We start from the raw sequence: 20,719 nt of genomic DNA on the forward strand, positions 1-20,719 counted from the left end.
AAGAGAGGGGCCAAGAGAAGGAGGAGAAAGGGCCCTTCGGGGGAAAGCCGGGGTGCTGGCTGAGGGGCCTGGGATGGGGGTCAGCTGAGCCTTCAAGGGGGCTAGTTGAGGTCAAGGCTGGGTCTGTCCACCTGCATCCTTCCACCTCTCATCACTGAAGGAGCCAAATCGCTGTCTGTCCCCTGTCCGAATACTTAGTTGAAGCTGTCATTGTTTCCTGCCCAGCTCTTTGATTTGGGTGCTTTTGCCCCTCGCCCCCAACTTCCACCAGGTGCATCCTGGCATTGGAGAGAGAAGCTAGAAAGAAATGGGGAGAACAGAGAAGGGCAGGGCCAGAGGGAGAAGCTGGGAGGCGGAGTGGGAGAGGAGGCGGGGAGGAGGAGGGAGGGCAGCGGTGGCAGGGCGGGGGCTCCACCTATAAAGGGTGCAGCCCGCTGGCCTGGTGGGCGGGAGAGCTCGGGTCCACGCCAGCAGACACCAGCTCCAGGGACCCCGCTGGCTTTGGTGAGTCCTCCCTCCGAGACCAGCAGCACATCCTTCCAACACACTTGTCCCCATCCTGTGTCACCTGCCTCCCTTGTGCAGGGCCCTGGCTTGAGATGGGGGTGCTCCAGGTGCCTGCCGCTGTCCACGTTGGGTCCTCACCATCCCCTCATCACCCCCCCGCCCCGCCCCCGTCCTAGTTAATCCTCAAGGCACCGGAGGAGGAGGACCACCCTGCACAATGAATCTGTGGCTCCTGGTCTGCCTGGTGGCCTGCTTCGTGGGTGCCTGGGCTCCCGCTGTCCATGCTCAAGGTACTGTCTCGGACCATACCTACCCTCCCCCCTGGAGTCCTCCTCTTTCCATCATTCCTGTGCCCCCGCCGCCAATATGCCTGTCCCCTCCTCCCCCAATCCCATCACCGTTCAATTCATTCTCTGGTGGACAGCTCTCCCCACCAGGCATTCAAAAACTCCTGGCATTTGTGCAGCTCCTTGGGGGTGCATGGTCCTCAGCCCCTCCTTCCAGAGCCCCTGGGTGCCTCCTCCACAGTCCATGACCCAAGGCCTCCCCCCAGACTCCAGACAGCCCAGGGGCTACGGGGAGCAGAGGGTGGCATGGCCGCTTACCACCAGGGACACACTGCAGTGACCTGAGCCTGCAGAGCCAGGGGTAGGGGTTGAGGTCAGAGACTGGGAGACCAACAGGCATAGGTTTTCATCTCGACTTCCCTCACCCAGGCCACCTGTGGGGTCTGGCTGAGAGTTGCTACGCAGCCTTTATGAGCCCCAGTTTTCTCATCTGCAAAGGGGGGCTCCAAATTCCTGCTGCAGAGATGGGATGTGAAGATCCAACGGGCTGATGCCTGTGAAACTCTTGGCCCAGTGCCTGGCAGCAACATCGATAACCATTACTGCTATCAGTGGGGAATGCCTCTCCTCTCCCTAGATTAAGTGTTGGAGGATATTGGTGACCCAAGGTCATTCTGGATGCCCACAGTGTCCCTCTGCCACTGTGTTCTGCATCCCCATGGGCTGGAGGGGGGCAGCTGAGCCCAGCAGCTGGCCAAGCAGGGCCCCTGACCAGGTGGAAGCTCCGTGGCCTCACCCACCTGCCCCACCTGCCCCTCATTAGGTCTGAAAGGCCCCAGCCCTGCCCCCAGCAGACCTTAGCCTTTGCCCAGATGGGGCTGGGCTTCCTTTCCACCGTCCTGCTATTAGAGGCCCATTTCAGGAGCCAGGCGCAGCCTGGGCCCTTTGATCCTGGGTACAGGGTGGCCCCTAGCTCCGGGGAACTGCCTGCCTGGCACTGCAGCACAGGGTCTATCTGACTCCACTGCCCCTGGCTCTTGGGGTCAAGGCTGGGGGATGGAGGGAGCCTTCAAGCCCTCCCCGTGCCCCTCCCAGAACTCAGATGTGGCCCCTGGAGGCAGGGGTTGGCAGAGGGATGGACCCCAGAGGACTCTGAAGGCCCAGCACCGTCTCCACAGTAATTCATCTTCGGCACATTCCACCCACTCATCCTGTCAGAAACTTCTGGCACCAGCACCTCCTCCTCCAACCACGCCCCACCCCCCTTCTCAGGGCGCTACACCCTCTCCTTGCCCTCTGCCCCAGAGCAGATGTGGAAATGGCCTTGGTGCCCCATTTATTTCGTGGTCCTGGAGCCCTCCCCAACTTCTGCCAGCTGTGCCCTTATCAAGGACCAAAGGTTAGCCGAGAGGCTTCCTTACCATCTGGGCGGTCTCCAGGCCTCGACAGGGCATGGGAGGGTTGTGGTGTGCGTGCGCGCGCGTGCCCTCATCTGTGGGCGTTCCTGTAGAGCACATGGGTGGCTGCACATGCCCGTGTAGAGACTTGAGCCTGTGTGGTCGCAGGTGCCTTTGAGGACTGTTGCCTGGCCTATCACCGCTCAGCAAAGAGGTCCTTTCTCCGGTTCGCCCATAGTTACCACATCCAGGACGTGAGCGGGAGCTGCAACCTGCCTGCAGTGATGTGAGTGGGGGCCGCGGTGGGGGCCTCTTACACAACTTTGCTCCCCACTTACATCCTCACCGGGGCATCCCCACCCCCCACAGATTCTTCTTCCCCAAGAAAAACAAGATGGTGTGTGGGAGGCCAGGGGCCAAGTGGGTGAAGATGGGGATGAAGATTCTGGATAATCGGAACAAGACCCAGTCAAAGCACGAGCATGGCACCCGGAAAAAATTCCAAGGTGGGTGAGACCGTAGCCCAGCATCTAAGGGGCCCACCCTCTCTGCTTTGGGCCCCTGAGCTTCTCAAACCCCAAAAGAGGGGATGGCACCCCAGCATCTGACAGCGGCCTCCACCCCAAGGAGAGCCAGTGGCTGGTGAGTGGGAGGCTGGGTGAATGCGCAGCTCTTTAAGTCAAGACACTTTCAGTTGCTAGAGATGGAAAATTCGAGCAAATGGGAAACTCAGTGGCTCAAATAACCAGCCAACGGGCAGCTTCAGGCTGCGCTGGATCCAGGTGCTCAAAAGGTGTTGCTGGAGCTCTTATCTATTTCTCTTGCCTTCTCTCTGACAGTCCCTCACTCTGGGGTGAGGAATTTGAACTCTGGAACCTCCATGCTCCCACTGTCGAAGTTTAGCACTCCCATCAGAAGCAGCAAGAGGAAAACCTTCCTCCTGACAACACCTAATCCAGGTCAGGACTCTTGATCGTGTGACCACCCCTCCACCCATCACTGCTTCTGAGGAATGAGAGCTCCTGACCAGCCCAGACTGGGTCAGGGGACTCACCTCCAGGACTGTGGAGGGCTGGCTCTGTGGTCAGCCCCACAGATTCACACAGGAGGGTCCTAGGGGGCTGTTCATTATCCTGCCCCTGCCCAGGGGGCTTCAGCAAGTGCTGAAATGAAACGCGAAGCATGTGGACCCAAAACTGTAGGGCCCCTGACTCCACTCCACTCCCCCTCACCAGTCGACTCCTCCAATCCATCCTTCAGGACGGTGAGCCCACACTCCTCCACGACCTGCCAGCACGAGATGGGCTGGACCTCCCTCCGCCACAGTCGTCACTCTGTAGCCTCGGCTGCTTCAGCTCCTCTGTCCTTCAGGGCAAATCGCAATCCCCACACCTGAGGCTGCACTGGTTCCCTCCCTGTTACCCCTGCCACCTCCTGCTCCTCAGGTGGCTGGAATGAGGGAGCCCCATTATTTCAAGCCCCGTGCCTGCTCCGGGCACCAGTCACACCTGCTTGGGCAACGATTCTCAGAAAGAACCATTGTGATCGTTGTCTACCTGCAAGGACACACCTGCCTGTGTCCCTCTGGGTCCTTGCAAAGCTTCCGTTCTCCCCCAGGATGTGCTTCTCTGTAACTTTTAAATAAACATCTCTCCCAGGATGTGCTTCTCTGTCACGTTTCATTACCCGGTGCGAGTCCCCAGCCTGTGTTGAAACCCACGTGATTCCCTCCCACCCTAGGACCTGTGCTCTCAGCCTGGGGGGCCAAGCACCAGGCATGCTGGCTGCAGGCTTGGTATGAGTCCAGTCTCGTGCTTCCCAGTGGCAGCCTTGAGCAAACTGTTCACTCTTCCTTTTTTGTTTGCGCCACACCACGCAGCATGTGGGATCTTCATTCCCACCAGGGACTGAAGTGTCCCCTGCAGTGGAAGCTCAGAGTCTTAACCACTAGACTGCCAGGGGAGTCCCATTCTTTCCTTTTTTCTCATCTATGAAACATGTCACCATGCTTGCCCACATCCCTAGGCTGTGTGAGACTGGCCGATGGACAGAGAAGCTCTCTGCAAGCTCTGATGGGGGCCCAGAGGCTTCTGATAAGTCAGGTGGGTGAGGACCGGACTAAGGACAGAGTCCTGTGGCCAGGCACTGGTGACTGCTCTGCAGGAGGAGGCGGGGCTACACATCTGGTCACTTACCCCGACTCAAGCCACCCAACTGTGCTGTCCTCAGGCAGCCTCCATCTCCATCACAAAAGAGAATGTTCCAGGTGAAAACCAAAGGCACCATCGCTAGAGGACAAGAAGTGGTCTGGGGCCAGGGTTCAGACTCAAAGAAACACTCTGTGGGTGCCCAGAGCAGATTCCACAAACTCTCTAAGCCTTGGTTTCCCCGCTGTTAAACAGAGGTGATAACATGGCTTGCCTCAAAGAAGTTTGTGAGGACTCAATATACTACTGCTGGTGACACGCACTGTACATGCACAAGCTACAGGTTAACAATGAGTATCCTGTCCACTGAGCTTGGCCATCAAATTCAGTAGATCCAGCCCAACCTGGAGCCAGGCAGAACGGACACTGGCATGGCTGCCCAACTTTGAATCTGGTTCTTCTATCTGTATATCTGGTGTCACCTTGGCCAAGTTGCTTAACCTCGCTGAGCCTCAGTTTTCCTATCTGTAAAATGGGGATGCGAATAACAGTATCTATTCCATGGGGTTATAGGAGTGATGTAATAAGGAAGAACTTGTATTTTATTACAAATTAATCCCTAAAGGGATGTTACCTGTAAGCTTAAATTATACATAATGGCCCATCTCTGGAAACCCTGCCTCCCAGGTAATGACCATTAAGCTAAAATACCTTTGTTTAGCTCACAGGAAACCTCCTGACTAGTCCAACCTGTGAATGACTGCAGGAAGGAAGAAATGAACACATCCCCTCCGGAGGCTGACCAGAACCAGGAAATTGGTTTGACTTTAGTCACTGCCCTTTTAGTATAAACAAAGCCTGAATTGGGTGGTGCAGTGATTAAGAATCTGCCTGCCAATGCAGGGGACACGGGTTTGATCCCTGGTCCAGGAAGATCCCACATGCCATGGAGCAACTAAGCCCATGAGCCACAACTACTGAGCCCGTGCCCTAACTACTGAAGCCTGTGTTCCTAGAGCCTATGCTCTGCAACAAGAGAAGCCACCACAATGAGAAGCCCGTGCACCACAACGAAGAGTAGCCCCTGCTTGCCACAACTAGGGAAAGCCTGCGCACAGCAACAAAGACCCAATGCAGCCAAAAAAAAAAAATAATTAAAAAAAATAATTTAAAAAAATGACCTACTACAACTACTATTTTTTTTTTAAAGTAAAGGCCTGAATTCTAACTCAGGCAAGAGAGTTCTTTGGGGCACGAGTCCACCACCTTCTCGGTGTGCTGGCCTTCCGAATAAAGTCACTATTCCTTGTTCCAGCAACTTGTCTCTCAATTTATCGGCCTGTCGCATGGCAAGCAGTACAAGCTTAAACTCAACAACAAGGACCAAACGGGTCGGTAATTGTAAAATACTTGGAATGGTGCCAAGTACACAGTATGTGGTCAGGGATCACGAGCCCTTATTATCAGTAATGGTGCACCCACGAAGGATCCAGGGGTTGCCACTTGCAGCCTAGCTTTGTGCCAAAACCCATCCCAGGGATGAAGTTGGCAGAACCTACCTGCACCCTAGGATGGTGTCGCCTACCCCCAGGTGCAAGATGGTCTTCACCACCTCTCACCTACACACTTTGTCCTCGGAACCCCGGACGGAAGCGCATCCTTCCCAAAGCTGCTGCCCTCCCGGGGCCTCCAGATCCCCCACCACGTGAGCCTGGCCTGTCCCTGCCAAAGGCAGCATCTACTTACTGCCGTTACTTGCCAAGGGACGGACTTAACCCAAAATAACTTTATTGTTGTCTCTGCTTCTGATAGAAAAGCATTCTCAGAACCCTAGCCCAGCTCCCCGTGGGGAAGAACATGGTTGCATGTTAGCAACTCTGGCTGGGGCCCCACGGGCCCTTCTGCTGGGAGGGACGAGCCCCAGGCCCACCCTAGCCACCCGTTCCCATGTCCTGCTGACCTCCGGGGCTGAGCCCCCGTGCCGTGCAGAAGTGTAAGCCTGAGATTGACCATTACAGTGAAACCCAGGGCCCTCCTTGACCCTGGCTGTTGAAGGGGGCACACTGCAGCAGCTGCCAGCTGCCTCTAGGAAACGCCGAGTGTTGGGGTCCCTCGCATAGAGGCTGGGCTCGCTGAGGTCATAGGATCGCATTTCATTCTTCCTGAGTTTTGGGGTTCCACCAGGTCAGCCACTGCCATCAGGGAGCAATCCCTCTCAGTTCCAAAACCTCCCACCTTTGGAGAGGAGGACAGCATGGGGACCCTGGGGCCCACCAGGGCCAGGGCTTGTCACCAGGGTCTCCTAGGAGGGGGCAGGTAGCAAACAGAGTGACATCAGAGTTTCCCCAAAACCCCGTGGAAGAAGGCAGGGGTGGGGCGGTACCCAGGTGGAGTCTGCAGGAGAGGCCTAGGTCTAGGTGGGAGGCGTGGGTGCCTCTGGACTACAGCAGCTGCAGCTGTACCTTCAGCCTCAAGGCCCGGCCTGCCAGCCACCCCTCTGGCTGGCTGCCCCAGGGCCCGGCCACGCTCACCACCTCCAGCCGGTAGGTTCCAGGCCCTGGCCTCCGACGCCCCAGCTGCAGGGCGCTGAGGCCAAGGAGGTGATGCATGCGGAAGAAACCTTGCTCGTTGCCATGGGCAATGATGTAGCGGACGCGGCCCCCCAGACTCTCCAGCGCCGGCCGCAGCTCCAGGATGTGCTCGGCCCGGCGCAGGCGGGAGAGGTTCAGGCCCAAGGTCAACGGAGACTCCAAGTCAAGGCTGGCCAGGTTCACCTGGGGAGAAAGACCAGGTGGATGATGGCAGGGGCTGGGAGAAATCAGAATGCGGTGGGTTTGGGGGCCAAGAGGAGAATTTTAGCCAATCTCTAAAGTGGAGGAAAATACGGACCACTCCCTGCCTTTGACTCCTCTATCTAGCCCTGCATCCAAGGCCAGTAGTCAGCTTGGGCTGTAGTCAAAGGATGAAGGTGGAGGCTTGTTCCCAGATGGAAAGCAAAGAGGGGCAGGTAGGCAGCCACTTTTTCACAGGCCGACTCCAGACCCCTGATTTCGACTGAGAGGCTTTAGTTAGATCCCTGCCAGCCTGGATGGAGGGAATGGGGGATTTTCCTTCTGACACTCAGACTGGAAGGCAGTCAGATGGCACCAGGCCCCAAATCCCTAAGGTCACTCAAAGGTGGTCTGGGGTGGCTGGAATTGTGACCAAGGGCCTGGCAGCAGCAGTCAGTCCCAGACGCGGTGAGAGAAACACAAGACCTGGCTGGGCCAGACAGAGGAGTCACCCAGTAGCTATCCGGTTCCCGGAGGCCTGCAGCACTTCCTGCATCTGGGCTCTCTGAGAGACCCCCTGTGTGCAGATGACAAACCCCTCTTTATCTGAGCCCCTCTGAATGCTTCCTGGTCCTGGCAGCTGGACAGGGCCCTGAATAAGCCAGCAAACCTCAAAGGCAGGCTGACCAGGGCTGAGTGATGTATCCAAACCCACAGGAGGTTAGCTGTGCTTTCTTTTCCTGTGCTCTGGGCAAAGCTGTTTGTTCTGCCTAATTTACATGCTGATGGGGTGTTTTGCTGTTGCATGAAAGTGAAAGCTATTCTTGTTTCCCTGGCCCGTCAGTCCTTTACCAAGAGATTTCAGCCCTTTACCAAGTGTGCTCAGATGTGCACTCTTACTGACACCTGCTGGCAATCCATGGGTATTGCAGGCAAAACCACAGGAACCAGCACTGCCTCTGCCCAGATCTGCTCTGTCCAGACCAGGAGCCCTGACGACCACTCTTCCTGAGTATGAAGGGCTGGTGATACAATGGCAAACCTGACAGACACTGTGCCCTATTCCTGTGAAGCTTACAAAAATAATGATAACAATGGGAATGATATATACACACACTATTTTTCCCAGAAAGGAGAAACAACAACTAGAAGGAAAAGGAAAGCAAAGGAACATTCAGATTCAGGTAATCTAACATTGAAAGGCCCTCAGACCCAGCATTCCTGCCCCACTTCTGCCTTTGTTTTTCCCCATAGAATTTATCATGTATCATATTTATCATGTGTCATAAAATAGGATGTGTTTTACTTATTTCTAGTCTGTCTCTCTATTAGAATATCAATCCTATGGGGACAGGGACTTTTTTTCATTGTGTATTTTTTGTGTTGTTCACCGTTGCTCCATTTTCTCAGCTGTTTGCTCTGAGTCCAGCACACAGTAGGTGTTCAGTAAAATTTGTGGAGTGAAGCAGTTTGGTCCCAGATGTGAGTAATGGCTTCTGTGCTCAGTGATTTTTTTTTTTTTTTTGAAATGATTAGTGGTATGGATGCCTGAGATTTTCGGATTTTTAGGAAAGAAGGGGATATTTTGCAAATGTGCCTCATGTTATTCACGGTCCTGCCTGTGATTATTCCCATATACCTGCCAGCTGCAAGGTGAGAATAAACATTCCATCTTATTAAATCCATTCATAGATATTTACCAAGTCTTGCTACCTCAGCCTCAGGTTTCAGATTTGAAGGAGGAGTGTGGTGAGTGAAGGGCTATTTTTCAGAGTTGGTAAAGAAACAGCTGGAACTGTACGTGTTTCCTGCCTCCCCCCTCTTTGGTGATATTGGGGGGCTTGGTGATCTTCAAAATACTCTCTCTAGAATTTTCATGTTGTGTTTCATTATATCTAGAGGCAAAATAATCGAATGCAGCATTTTCCAAAATGAACTCCCTGAAATGTTGGTGTTCACTGAAATGTTAATAACTCTTATGGTAAATAAAGAAAAGGAAAAAAAAAAGAAATAACAGAAAGTAATGACCTTGGAAGGTGGTGGCTGCAGAGGGGCCCGGGATGCCTACCATCCTGTTCTGCTACTTTTTAGTTCTGTAACTTTGGCATGTGACCTAACCTCTCCGGGCCTCAGTTTCCCCATCTATAAAATGAGGATGATAGTGGTACCTACACCTCCCAGGGCTGTCATAAGCATTAAGAGGTTGTGAATGACTGCAGAGTGCTTGGAGCAGCATGTGTATCCAGCAGGTGCTTAATAAATGTTTAGCTTACAGATTCCTTGGGGGATGGTGGCAAGACCAGCCAGCAAGCAGTGGCCTCAAGGACTTTTCAGCTGAAGGACAAGCAGGCTGCACTTGTGACAAAACTGCCCTCCCTGCACAGCCTGGTGGGGTCAGGATCATGGCTGGAGTGGCCCCAGGGGACAGCGGGACTAAACCACAGGACTGCTCTGCTGTTCTGGAGAGCACAGGGTGAGGGGTGGGGGAGAGACAAGGAGGGTTCAGGAGGCCTGAGCACAGCTCCTGGAGCATCGTGGTTGCAGGAAAGAGGTGCAGAGGCAGAGGGTCTGAAGAAGGGGGCAAAAGGAAGAGGCTAAGCTGGCTGCTCTGAGTGCTATCAGCGCTAAACCCAGAGGGGCTCTGAGGGAGGGCTGTGCCAACCAGGAGGTGACAGGTGACAAGTTTCAGGGTGCAGGTAGGGTTGGGGGGCCCAAGGCATTTCTCCTGCATCCAAGCTCCATGGAAGGGATCCACAGGAGGTATCACACCCAGGGTCTGTCTGGGAGGTGCCTGGCCTGTCATCAGGAGCAAGGTGAGGTGCTTGGGGGCCTGTGTCCCCCAGAGAGCTCCCGAGGGGGATCCTCAGGCTGAGGAAGTACAGGGAGACCTGGGCAGGCACCATGACATGAGGACATGCTCTGACAGAGTCTGACACTCCTACCCTTGGCCAGTTCCCTGGCTGCTCCTGCCACTATCTGTGCCCCACGCCCACTGCATCCCCGTGGCACCTGATAGTTCCTGTGGGGGCTGCGCCGTGGCCGGTCACGAGGGAGCTGGCCGTTGATCTTGCATTCATAGCAGGCTTCGGGCGACAGCAGCCCCTCCTCATCTGGGGCATCCTGGGGTCCGGGGCTGAAGCCCAGGCCAGAGACACAGTGCCTGGGTCAGGACAAGGGAGGGCAAGTCCTCAGGGGCAGGCTGATGGGACCTCCCCAGCCACCCTCCCGCCCCATACACTCCATTTGGAGCCACGCTGCCCGTGGGGGCGACTATGAGTGTGCCCAGGTGCTGGTGTGGCTCTGCAGGCACCTACACGTATGTGTGTGCATCCCTTGGCTTACTTGGGTGTAGGTGTAAACCTGCATGCACGCAGGGGTATAGGATGTACCTGAGTGTACCCAGGGGCGTATGCATGTGTGAGCCTGCACGCACCCTGGATGCCAACGTGGGCTTGCACATATGTGCACACCGAGATATATGAAGGCACGAGGGTTCCTGGGCACGTTGGCACAGTTGTGAGCCGCGTCCATACTCACGTGTATCACAGGGAGGTGTGTGTGCTGCCCAGAGCATGTGAAGGTGCTCAGGACAGTTACACCACAGTGGGGTGTGAGCGTGCGTGTATACCCACACGGGTGTGCAAACACTTACTCTGCCCCACTTCTTCTCCGCGTGTGTACATGCGTGTGTGCATGGGCTCGTGCGTGTGTGTGCACTCCTAGGGTTCGGGGGTCTGTGTCCACCCCACTCAAGCCCCTCACCCTTGCCCAGCCCGGAAGTAGCCTCGGGGGCAGCCACACAGGAAGCCACCAGGGGTGTTGGCACAGCTGTAGCTACAGGGGCCGCCCCGTGCCGCACACTCATCCACGTCCTGGCAGCCCCCGAGGGCCTGGTCGAAGTCGAAGCCGGAGGGGCAGACACAGCGGAAGCCGCCCAGTGTGTTGTGGCAGGAGGCGCTGCCGCAGGCCGCAGGCGACAGGACACACTCGTTCTCATCTGCACATGGGGAGGGGGAGAGAGGATGGGGGGGATGGGGGTGTGTGTCCGGGGGGCCACCTTTGCATCTCCAGAGCCCTCCACCTGCATTCCTCCCGTGCCCACGTGGCAACTCCAGCTCCTCCTTCAGAGCCCAAGGCCAATGTCAAAACCTCCCTCAAGGTCCCAGTGAGCCTTTGGACTAGGTCTGCCGCCTCCTATACTCCTTCTCCCTCCCCCACCCCTCACCCCTGGCACCATCCTGTAATTCTCCTTTGAAGCATTTCTCAAAACTTCCCAGGAACTGTCAATGGTGGGATGTTCTTAGAACAAGGTTTCCCGCCTCTCGGCACTATTCTCATTAGGGGTCCTTTCTTTCTCTGGGACAGAAGGCTGTCCTGTGCACTGCAGGGTGTTGAGCAGTATTCCCGGCGTCCACCCGCTAGATGCCAGGAGCACCCAGAGTCCAGTTGTGACCATCAAAAATGTCTCCAAGACACTTCAAAACAGTGCCCCGTTGAGAACCACTGGCCTAATTAATCCCTGTCTCCCCAGCCGAGAGTGGACAACGAGAGGGCAGTGATGGAGTCCAATCTCAGCTCACTTCTGTATCTGTAGGGCCTGGATAAGGCAGGTCCTGGGCAAATCATCGCCAAAGGAATGAATGAGTAAGTATGCAAAGCAGAAGACAGGCTAAGAAAGTGTGATTGGCAGCAGAGGCGATGGTCTGTGGGGTCCCCAGGGGACAAACGCCATGGGACAGGGGAAAAGGTGGAGAACTTAGCTGAGGACCCATCAGGAGGGGCAGGAGGAGGAGCCAGAGAGAAGGCAGTGCTGGAGGCAATGGGAGGGCAGGGAGAGCTAAGTCACAGAGGCCATGGGTGGAGAGTCCAGGAGGGGCAGGCAGCGATGCCCAGAGCAGAGGAGGTGGAAGGCGAAGGCTGAGGAGAGGTGGTGGAGAGGTCAGAGGTGAGTGGTCCCTACATGGGTACAGAGTGAAGGCCAGACTGCAGAGGAGGAACAAAGAGAGGTGGTGAGGACAAGGCTGTCGCCAGGAGGCCCTGGAGCAGCAAAGTTCTCTTGCAGTAGGGAAGCTTGGAAAGTAGACAGAAGGCTAGCCCCCCAAACTGAGGGCATCTGCACCAGCTATGACAAAAGATGTAGCATGCTTGCACCCGTCCCCACTTGCCACATCCACAGCAGACATCACTAATCAATCCCAGCAGCTTTCCCAGCAATCACAGGTACCATCTCAAAATCCTTCTCCGCTGAGCCCTCCAGACCAACACTCCTGAAGAAACGGCCACCACTTTGCCATGCTGGCTCTGCAGACCCCTGACTCCCAGCCTCCCCAGTAGCAGGGAATTCACTACCTTCCAGACCGGCCCATCGGACCTTTAGGCAGTTGTGCGCATCACAACATCCTGCCATGGGGGTGGGCTCCCAGTTGCCCACTTCGGACAGATTCTGGTGGGGACTCGGCTTCCTCCCAGCCCCCACCACTCACCCACACATTGGCTCCACTGGGAGTGTGGGGTGAAGCCCTGGGGGCAGCCACAGCGGTAACCCCCCAGCTCGTTCTGGCAGCCGTGCTGGCAGCGATGAGGCCCGTCACATTCATCCACGTCTGAGATGGAGAGAGAGAGGAGAGAAAGCTTGCCCAGCAGCCCTCAGGACCACCCCCGGGGCCTAGACTCCATCCAAAGCCCGGCTCTACCTTTGCAGCCATGGCCTGAGCTGTCCAGGGTGAAGCCTTGATAGCACTCACAGCTGAAGCTGCCTGGGGCGTTGTGGCAGCGTCCACGGGTGCCACATGGGCCAGGCTGGGCCAAGCACTCATCATTGTCTGCAGAGGACAGAGAATGGGCAGGGCCACCTGGTGGTTAAGGGGCTCGTATCGGGCACCCAAATCTTTTTAATATTTACTTTTTGGGGGGCCACATAATGTGGCATGCGGGATCTTAGTTCCCTGGCCAGGGATCAAACCCGTGCCCCCTGCTTTGGGAGCACAGATCTCAACTACTGGACCACTGGGGAAGTCCCCCAGGCAAATCTTAACCTCTCTGGACCCCAGTTTCTCCCTCTGTGAAAAGAGATCCGTAACAGTTCCTACCCCACAGAACTGTCACGAACATTTGAGATCATGCACATAGACTTTGATCTCTCAAATCTACCACATCAATGCTGTGTGACTTAGGGCAACTGTACCTCAGTTTCATCAGCTGTAGGGTGGAGATGATAACATCTGCCTCACTGGGTTTTGTGAGAATTAAATGAACCTAATCACGTGAAGCACTGGGACAGTGCTAAACATAACAGTAAAAGATTAACAAAACCCCTTTTCCTTCTCTGTAGGAAAATGACCTGGGGTAACTGTTGCACTCTGTCCTCATGGAGACCTGACGACTGTGGGATGTCAGCCAGAGTTACAGATTGAATGTGTGTGTGCCCCAACCCCTGCCACCACTGCCAAATTCCCATGTTGAAACCCTAATCCCCAGAGTGATGGTATTTAGGAGGACAGACCTTTGGGGGGAGATTAGGATTAGATGAGGTCATGAGGGTGGGGCCCTCCTGATGCAATTGGTGCCCTTATAAAAGGAGACACCAGAGAGTTTTACTCTCGTTCTCTCTCCACCACATGAGGACACAGCAGGAAGGCGGCCATCTGCAAGCCAGGAAGAGACCCTCATCAGAACCTGACCATGTCAGCATGTTAATCTTGGACCTCCAGCCTCCAGACTGTGAGCAATAAATGTCTGTGTTTTAAGCCACTCAGTCTATGATATTTTGTCATGGCAGCCTGAGCTGAGACAGCCTGGTTATCAGACCACATTGCTATGGTGGTCACGGCCCATGGAGGTAAACTGCATTGGGATTGGGGTCATAGAGAATGAACCACACATTTCTAGGGGGAACCCTAGTTTGGGCTTCCTCGAGTATGGAGATTTTTTTTTCCTTTAAGAACTTTTATTGAGATACAATTGACATACAATAAACTGTATACATATATTTAAAGTGTACAATTTGATTTTGTTTTCTTATTAGTAATGTATATACGGCAATCCCAGTCTCCCAATTCATTCCCCCCCCCCCCACTTTCCCTACTTAGTATGGAGATTTATAAAATGATTTTTAAAAAATTTATTTTATTGAAGTATAGTTGATTTACAATGTTGTGTTAATTTCAGGTGTACAGCAAAGTGATTCAGTTATACATACATATATCTTTTTTCATATTCTTTTTCATTATGGTTTATTGCATGATATTGAATATAGCTCCCTGTGCTACACAGTCAGATCGTTGTTTATCCATTCTATACACAATAGTTTGCATCTGCTAGTCCCAAACTCCCACTCCATCCCTCCCCTCCCCCTTGGCAACCACGAGTCTGTTCTCTATGTCTGTGAGTCTGTTTCTGTTTCATAGATAAGGTCATTTGTGCTTTATTTTAGATGCCACATATAAGTGCCACCGTATGGTATTTGTCTTTCTCTTTCTGACTTACTTTGCTTAGTATGATAATCCCTAGCTCCACCCACGTTGCTGCAAATGGCATTATTTGTTTTTTTATGGCTGAGTCATATTCCATTGTAAATATGTACCATATCTTCTTTATTAAATGTATGGAGATTCTTGACACCAGGCACATCCCTGTGGGAACTGGGACTCTCTCTTGGGTACAAGAGGCATTAGGACGTGGGGCTTCTAAGCCTTTGTGTGCACACGCATACAGTTGTACACACGCAAAGGCCACATTAAGTGTGGTCACCTTAGGAAGGAGGGGAAATAATTTGACTGTACAGAAAAAGAGAAACAAATGCCTGTCATCTCACATGGGCTGGGAATGCTTGTTCCTTCTCCAGATATGCACATAGCTCACTCCTTCACCTCTTTCAAATCTTTACTCAGATCTCCCCTTTCAATGAGGCTTGCCATTATTCCTGTTTTAAAATTGCAGCCCTGGGACTTCCCTGGTGGCAGTGGTTAAGAATCCACCTGCCAATGCAGGGGACACAGGTTCAATCCCCGGTCTGGGAAGATCCCACGTGCCGTGGAGCAACTAAGCCAGTGTGCCACAACTACTGAGCCTGTGCTCTAGAGCCCGCGAGCCACAACTATTGGGTCCATGTGTCACAACTACTGAAGCCCACGCACCTAGAGCCCATGCTCCACAACAAGAGAAGCCACCACAAAGAGGAGCCTGCACATTGCAATGAAGAGTAGCCCCTGCTCACTGCAACTAGAGAAAGCCCATGCACAGCAACGAAGACCCAACTCAGCCAACAAATAAATAAATTTATTTATTTAAAAATTAAAAAAAAAATTGCAGCTCTCCCAGAGATTCCACTTCTGGGTATATTTATCCAAAGAAAATGAAAATACTAACTCGAAAAGATACCTGCACCCTCATGTTCACTGCAGCATTATTCAGAATAGCCAAGACCTGGGAACAACCTAAGTGTTCAAAGATGGATGAACAGATAAAGAAAATGTGTTACACACGTATAATGGAATATTCAGCTATAAAAAAGGAGATCCTGCCATCTGTGATAACACAGTTGGACCTTGTTGGTATTTTTTTTTAATTTAATTTATTTATTTATTATTTTTTTGGGGGTACACCAAGTTCAATCATCTGTTTTTATACACATATCCCCGTATTCCCTCCCTTCCTTGACTCCCCCATCCTCGAGTCCCCCCCACCCTCCCCACCCCAGTCCTCTAAGGCATCTTCCATCCTCGAGTTGGACTCCCTTTGTTATACAACAACTTCCCACTGACTATCTATTTTACAGTTGGTAGTATATATATGTCTGTGCTACTCTCTTGCTTCCTCTCAGCTTTCCCTTCACCCCCCGCCCCCTCCCAAACCTCGAGTTCTCCAGTCCATTCTCTGTATCTGCGTCCTTGTTCTTATCACTGAGTTCATCAGTACCATTTTTAGATTCCGTATATGTGAGTTAGCATACAAAAGGGCAAAATCTTGTTGGTATTTTAATAAGATGAAATCAGTCAGAGAAATGCCGTACGATCCCATTTACATATGGAATCTAAAAACGAAACAAGAAAGCCAAGCTCACAGATACAGAGAATAGACTCATAGTTGCCCAAGAAGGGTTTGGGGGAGGTGTGAGTGAAAGGGGTGAAGGGGGTCAAAGGTACAAACTTCCAGTTATAAAATTAAAAAGTCATGTGATGTAATGTACAGCATGGTGACTGTGGTTAATGATACTGTATTGAAGGAAATAATGCCATTTGCAGCAGCATGGATGGACCTAGAGATGATCATACTAAGTGAAGTAAGTCAAACAAAGACAGATACCATATGATATCACTTATATGTGGAATCTAAAAAGATGATACAAATGAACTTATTTACAGAATAGAAACAGACTCACAGACTTAGCAAACATACTTATGGTTACCAAAGAGGTAAGGTCAGGAGAGGATAAATTAGAAGTTTGGGATTAACATGTACACACACAAAAAATAGGTAATCAACAAGGACCTACTGAATAGCACAGGGAACTCTACTCCATATTCTGTAATAACCTATATGGGAAAAGACTCTGAAAAAGAATAGATATGTGTGTATGTATAACTGAATCACTTTGCTGTACACCTGAAGCTAACACAACATTGTAAACCAACTACACCCCAATATAACATAAAAATTAAATTTAAAAAAATCTGTTAAAGAAAAAAATAATATGTATGGTATGTTTGAAAGTTGCTAAGAGAGTAGATCTTAAAAATTCTCATCACAAGAAAAAACTTTGTAACCATGTGATGATGGACGTTAACTAGCTTTATTGTGGTAATAGCTTTGCAATACACATAAATATTGAATCATTATGTTGTACACATAAAACTAATATAATGTTTTATGTCAATTATATATCAACTTAAAAATAAAATAAAATTGTGGCCTTCCTGATCGCCTTCCTCTGCTTTACTTTTTCTTTCATGCCACACATCATTTTCTAACATGCTATAGTAGTAATCTGTTGTTATGTTTGTTTCCAGACTGATTCCCTGGCAGAAGGACGGTTCATGAGGGCAGCAAGCTTGACCCTTGTGTTCAACTGCTGTGCCCTCAGGATCTAGAACAGGAGGAGGCAAACTGCTTCCATAAAGCACCAGGTAGGAAATACTTTTTACTCTGTTGCATTTACTTGGATGCGCTGTTGTAGCAAAAGCAGCCACGGATGATATGTAAAGCAAGGGGCATGGCTGTGTGCCAATAAAACTTTATTGACAAAAGCAAGCAGGGGGCCGGGCTTGACCTGGGGGCTGGAGTGTGCTGCTCTCTGATCTAGAGCACTGCCTGGTACACAAGTGTTCAGTGGGTACTGACTGAGTGGATTCGTGGGAGCCTGAATGAAGCCACCCGTGTCTGGGTTCAGCCCTCGGGGGAGGTCTGGTTCTCCCAGGTCACAAGACACTAAGAAGTGATGGTTGGATTGTGTGAGCCCCTTGGCTTTTGGAAGCACCCTGGGGAGACCCTATGGGAGAGACTCAGCAGGTCAGGGGCAAGGGTAGGTGTCCTGGGCCAAGGTCAGAGAGACTCCTGAGGGTTGCCTCCCAGGTCCCTAGGGCGAGGAAGGAGACTGGGGTCCCAGATGCCACCAGGACGTCACCAATGACAGAGCAAGGACTTTGTTCTGATCACCCCTCTGTCCTCGACGTCTGGCACACGTTGTGTGTTTGCTACTTATTTGGTGAATGCTGGGGTCATGCACCAGCTGCGAGGGGCAAGCGGACTCACCGAAGCAGGCCTGGCGGCGCTGGGTGAAGCCAGGGGGACAGCGGCAGGTGTAGGCGCCGACGGTGTTGACGCAGAAGAACTGGCAGTTGTGCTGCCTGGAGGAGCACTCATCCAGGTCTGCGGCACAGAGGGTCCCAGTGGGCTCAGGGCAGGGCCCACTGGGGCTGGGGGCTTCCCAGAGGAGACACTCTGGACACAGCACCGGACCCCATGCAGCAGGAGAGGGTGAGATGCCCCTGGGGAGGAACAGGGACAGAGCCCCACAGGGCACGGGTAGGGAAAGAGGGACGTCACCTCTGCAGATCCTGCCGTTCTCCTCCAGCAGGTAGCCACGGGGGCAGGCGCACAGGAAGCTGCCCTCGGTGTTTTTGCAGAGGAAGGGGCATGGCGTGGGGGCCTGGCCGCACTCATCCACATCTAGAGGGGACACAGCACTCAGGAGGGTCAGTCAGACATTCCTGGGGGCTCAGGGGCTGGGCTTTCCACCTCGGCCCTGCTGAGGCCTACTTCCCACACCCTAGCCATCCAGATTGTGTGGGCTTACACACGGAACTGGCTTTTTTTTTTTTCCTGTAAAAAGCCAGAGAGTAAATATATTTGGCTTGGCAGACCACGCGGCCTCAGTCTCAACTACTCAACTCTGCCTTTGTAGCAGGAAAACAGCCACAGAGGGTAAGGAAACAAACAGGCATGGCTGTGCGCCAATAAAGCTTTATTAACAAAAACAAGCAGAGGGCCGGACTCAGCCCTTGGGCAGGAGTTTGCCCACCCCGACTTAGATGAACACCTGCTCCATAACGTGACTGAAAAATCTTAGGATGCACCAAATAACAGGAGGAAAGTGGCCCAAATGGGGTGGGGGTGGAGGGAAGAAACAAGGATGCTTTGCTTCTGGTCTCAGTTTTCTCACGGAAGTGCGTGCCAGGCACTGTATGGAGAGGCTCGGGGGGTGGGGCGGGGGGGCTCACCCACGCAGGCTGTGGCAGTGGCGTCGGGCGCGTACCCGGCCTGGCAGTGGCAGCGGAAAGAGCCAAGGCTATTGATGCACTCGCCGTGGGGGCACAGGTGAGCAAGCGCGCGGCACTCATCCACGTCTGGGGACAAGCAGGGCTCGGCTGGGGCTGCCCACCTCGGGTCACCAGGGCACGCCGCCTCCCGCGGGCCCACCAGCCCTCTCCCAGGAGGCAGCCTCTGTTTCCCCTCCCTGCGCCCCAGAGCTGGGGGCCTGGCCTCTGTGGACGCCACCCTCAGGCTAATGAAGGTCTTTCCACCGGACGCCGAGAACGCCCCGTGGTGGGGACACACCCACCCCACAGCCTCACCAGCGACACCTTCTCAGGGCACCCGGTACACATACATGGAAGCAAAGATGGACATGCTAGCACTGCACACGAGTCACACGCTCAGATGCTTCTACAGAATCACAAGGACACACGCTCACGCGCACCTCTGGATGAGACACGCTTGTGCACAGATACACCCGCGCTCACTCACACACGTACCTGCCCTTACAGACGCTTATCGGAATCCCGAACCAACTCACTCCTTCTCACCCACCTACTGGGGTGTACTCCTCACCCAGCTCCCACTCTCACGAGCGCGCGCGCACACACACACGCACACATGCGAGAGCAAGCTCACACACAGAACACACACCAGCTCACATGCTCAGCAACCAGCTTGCACACACAGGGGATGCACCCAGCTCACACACTCACTACCGAGCCCCCCCACACAGAACAAAGCGCACACACACACACACGTTGCCTCACACACCTGCTCACCCATCCATCCACGTTCACACACAGAGCAACAAACGGGATCTGGTTCACACTGATCCACACATCCGCCAGCACAGAGATGCACGCACACTGGCTCACACTCTAACACCGTCTGGAGCACAGACACACAACCGTGAACAGATCTCCACCCACCTCGGCCGTCTGCGGTGTAGCCCGAGCCTTGGGGGCACAGCTTCCTGTGGGCAGAAGTGCCGGGCAGGGGACAGAGCTCGCAGAGGGGGCCCCAGCCACGGCCGCCCCCACAGCAGCACTCGGCCCTGGTGACCACCTCGGCGCCACTGGACTGACCCTGGCACATGGCCTGCAGCACCTCAGAGAAGCAGGGCCCCTGCCGGATGTCTGGAAAGAAGCGGTGGGGATGGTGGGTGGGAGAAACGAGCCGTCTGAGTCCTCCTCCCCCGTGGCGTCTGGTGGTGTTGAGAGTCTACACACAGACTCCCAGCACCTCCAACACATCTGTGCATGTGCACAGGGTGACATCTTCCAAGCTGTGGTCGCCTAGTGCTGTTAAATGCCCTCTCAGGGCAGGGGCCGGGCTGTGGCAGAAGCTGCAGACCCCAGATTGGAGAGGTACCCTTGGGCTGCAGATGGCGGGCAGCTTCCTGAGGTCAGAGGGAAGCATCTCTCTGGCGGCACAGAGAATGGATGGCCAAGGGGCAGCGTGGAGGCAAAAGGTGGTGGCGTCCAGGACAGACAGTAGGGACGGGGTAGAGGGGTGACGTCCAGGGAAGTCGGGAGGAGGCCATCGGGTTACTCCGGGAGGCTGGTTTGGGGGTCTGGGTGGGAGGTAGGGCATTGCTGAGATGGGGCTTGGGGAGCAAAGATGCTGAGCTTGTCTTGGGACAAGCTGTATCTGGGGCATGTGGGCAACGGGGGTTCCAGGAGGCAGCTGGATATACGCACTTGGCCTGAAGCTGTGGGGTGGAGACTGTGCTGGAGTGCGGGGAGAGTAAAGAGGGAGAAGAATGGCAAGGACTTTAGGGACAGGGACAGGCAAGTCGCCAGGACAGAAGGTACCAGTGGGTAGCCCTCCAGGTTTAGCCCCCAGGAAGCGGTGAA

General features: G+C 53.6%; 2 protein-coding genes across 2 annotated transcripts in view; one reads left to right on the forward strand and one right to left on the reverse strand.

The window, feature by feature from the left end:
- Nucleotides 1-724: 724 nt before the first annotated feature.
- CCL25 (C-C motif chemokine ligand 25) lies at nucleotides 725-3,164 on the forward strand. Its single transcript, XM_057710164.1, has 4 exons — nucleotides 725-797; nucleotides 2,360-2,477; nucleotides 2,561-2,697; nucleotides 3,031-3,164. The coding sequence occupies exons 1-4, from the start codon at nucleotides 725-727 to the stop codon at nucleotides 3,162-3,164; spliced, it is 462 nt and encodes a 153-aa protein (XP_057566147.1).
- A 3,615-nt stretch (nucleotides 3,165-6,779) lies between these two features.
- The window catches only part of FBN3 (fibrillin 3), a 63,191-nt gene continuing 49,251 nt past the window's right edge, over nucleotides 6,780-20,719 (reverse strand). The window contains 9 exon segments of the mRNA XM_057708789.1: nucleotides 6,780-7,112; nucleotides 10,119-10,269; nucleotides 10,872-11,106; nucleotides 12,593-12,712; nucleotides 12,803-12,931; nucleotides 17,859-17,975; nucleotides 18,153-18,275; nucleotides 18,827-18,952; nucleotides 19,793-19,999. Of these exon segments, the coding sequence (XP_057564772.1) occupies nucleotides 6,780-7,112; nucleotides 10,119-10,269; nucleotides 10,872-11,106; nucleotides 12,593-12,712; nucleotides 12,803-12,931; nucleotides 17,859-17,975; nucleotides 18,153-18,275; nucleotides 18,827-18,952; nucleotides 19,793-19,999 (1,541 nt within the window).

The sequence above is a fragment of the Hippopotamus amphibius genome, chromosome 15 (genome assembly GCF_030028045.1).
Source record: "Hippopotamus amphibius kiboko isolate mHipAmp2 chromosome 15, mHipAmp2.hap2, whole genome shotgun sequence".
Taxonomy (NCBI): Eukaryota; Metazoa; Chordata; class Mammalia; order Artiodactyla; family Hippopotamidae; genus Hippopotamus; species Hippopotamus amphibius.

Excerpts from the sequence above, each read along its gene's own strand:
- CCL25 (XM_057710164.1), top strand. The coding sequence starts at position 725 with ATGAATCTGTGGCTCCTGGTCTGCCTGGTGGCCTGCTTCGTGGGTGCC. Across the intron at positions 2,478-2,560 it reads TGCAACCTGCCTGCAGTGAT|ATTCTTCTTCCCCAAGAAAA; the intron begins GTGAGTGGGGGC and ends CACCCCCCACAG. Across the intron at positions 2,698-3,030 it reads CACCCGGAAAAAATTCCAAG|TCCCTCACTCTGGGGTGAGG; the intron begins GTGGGTGAGACC and ends TCTCTCTGACAG.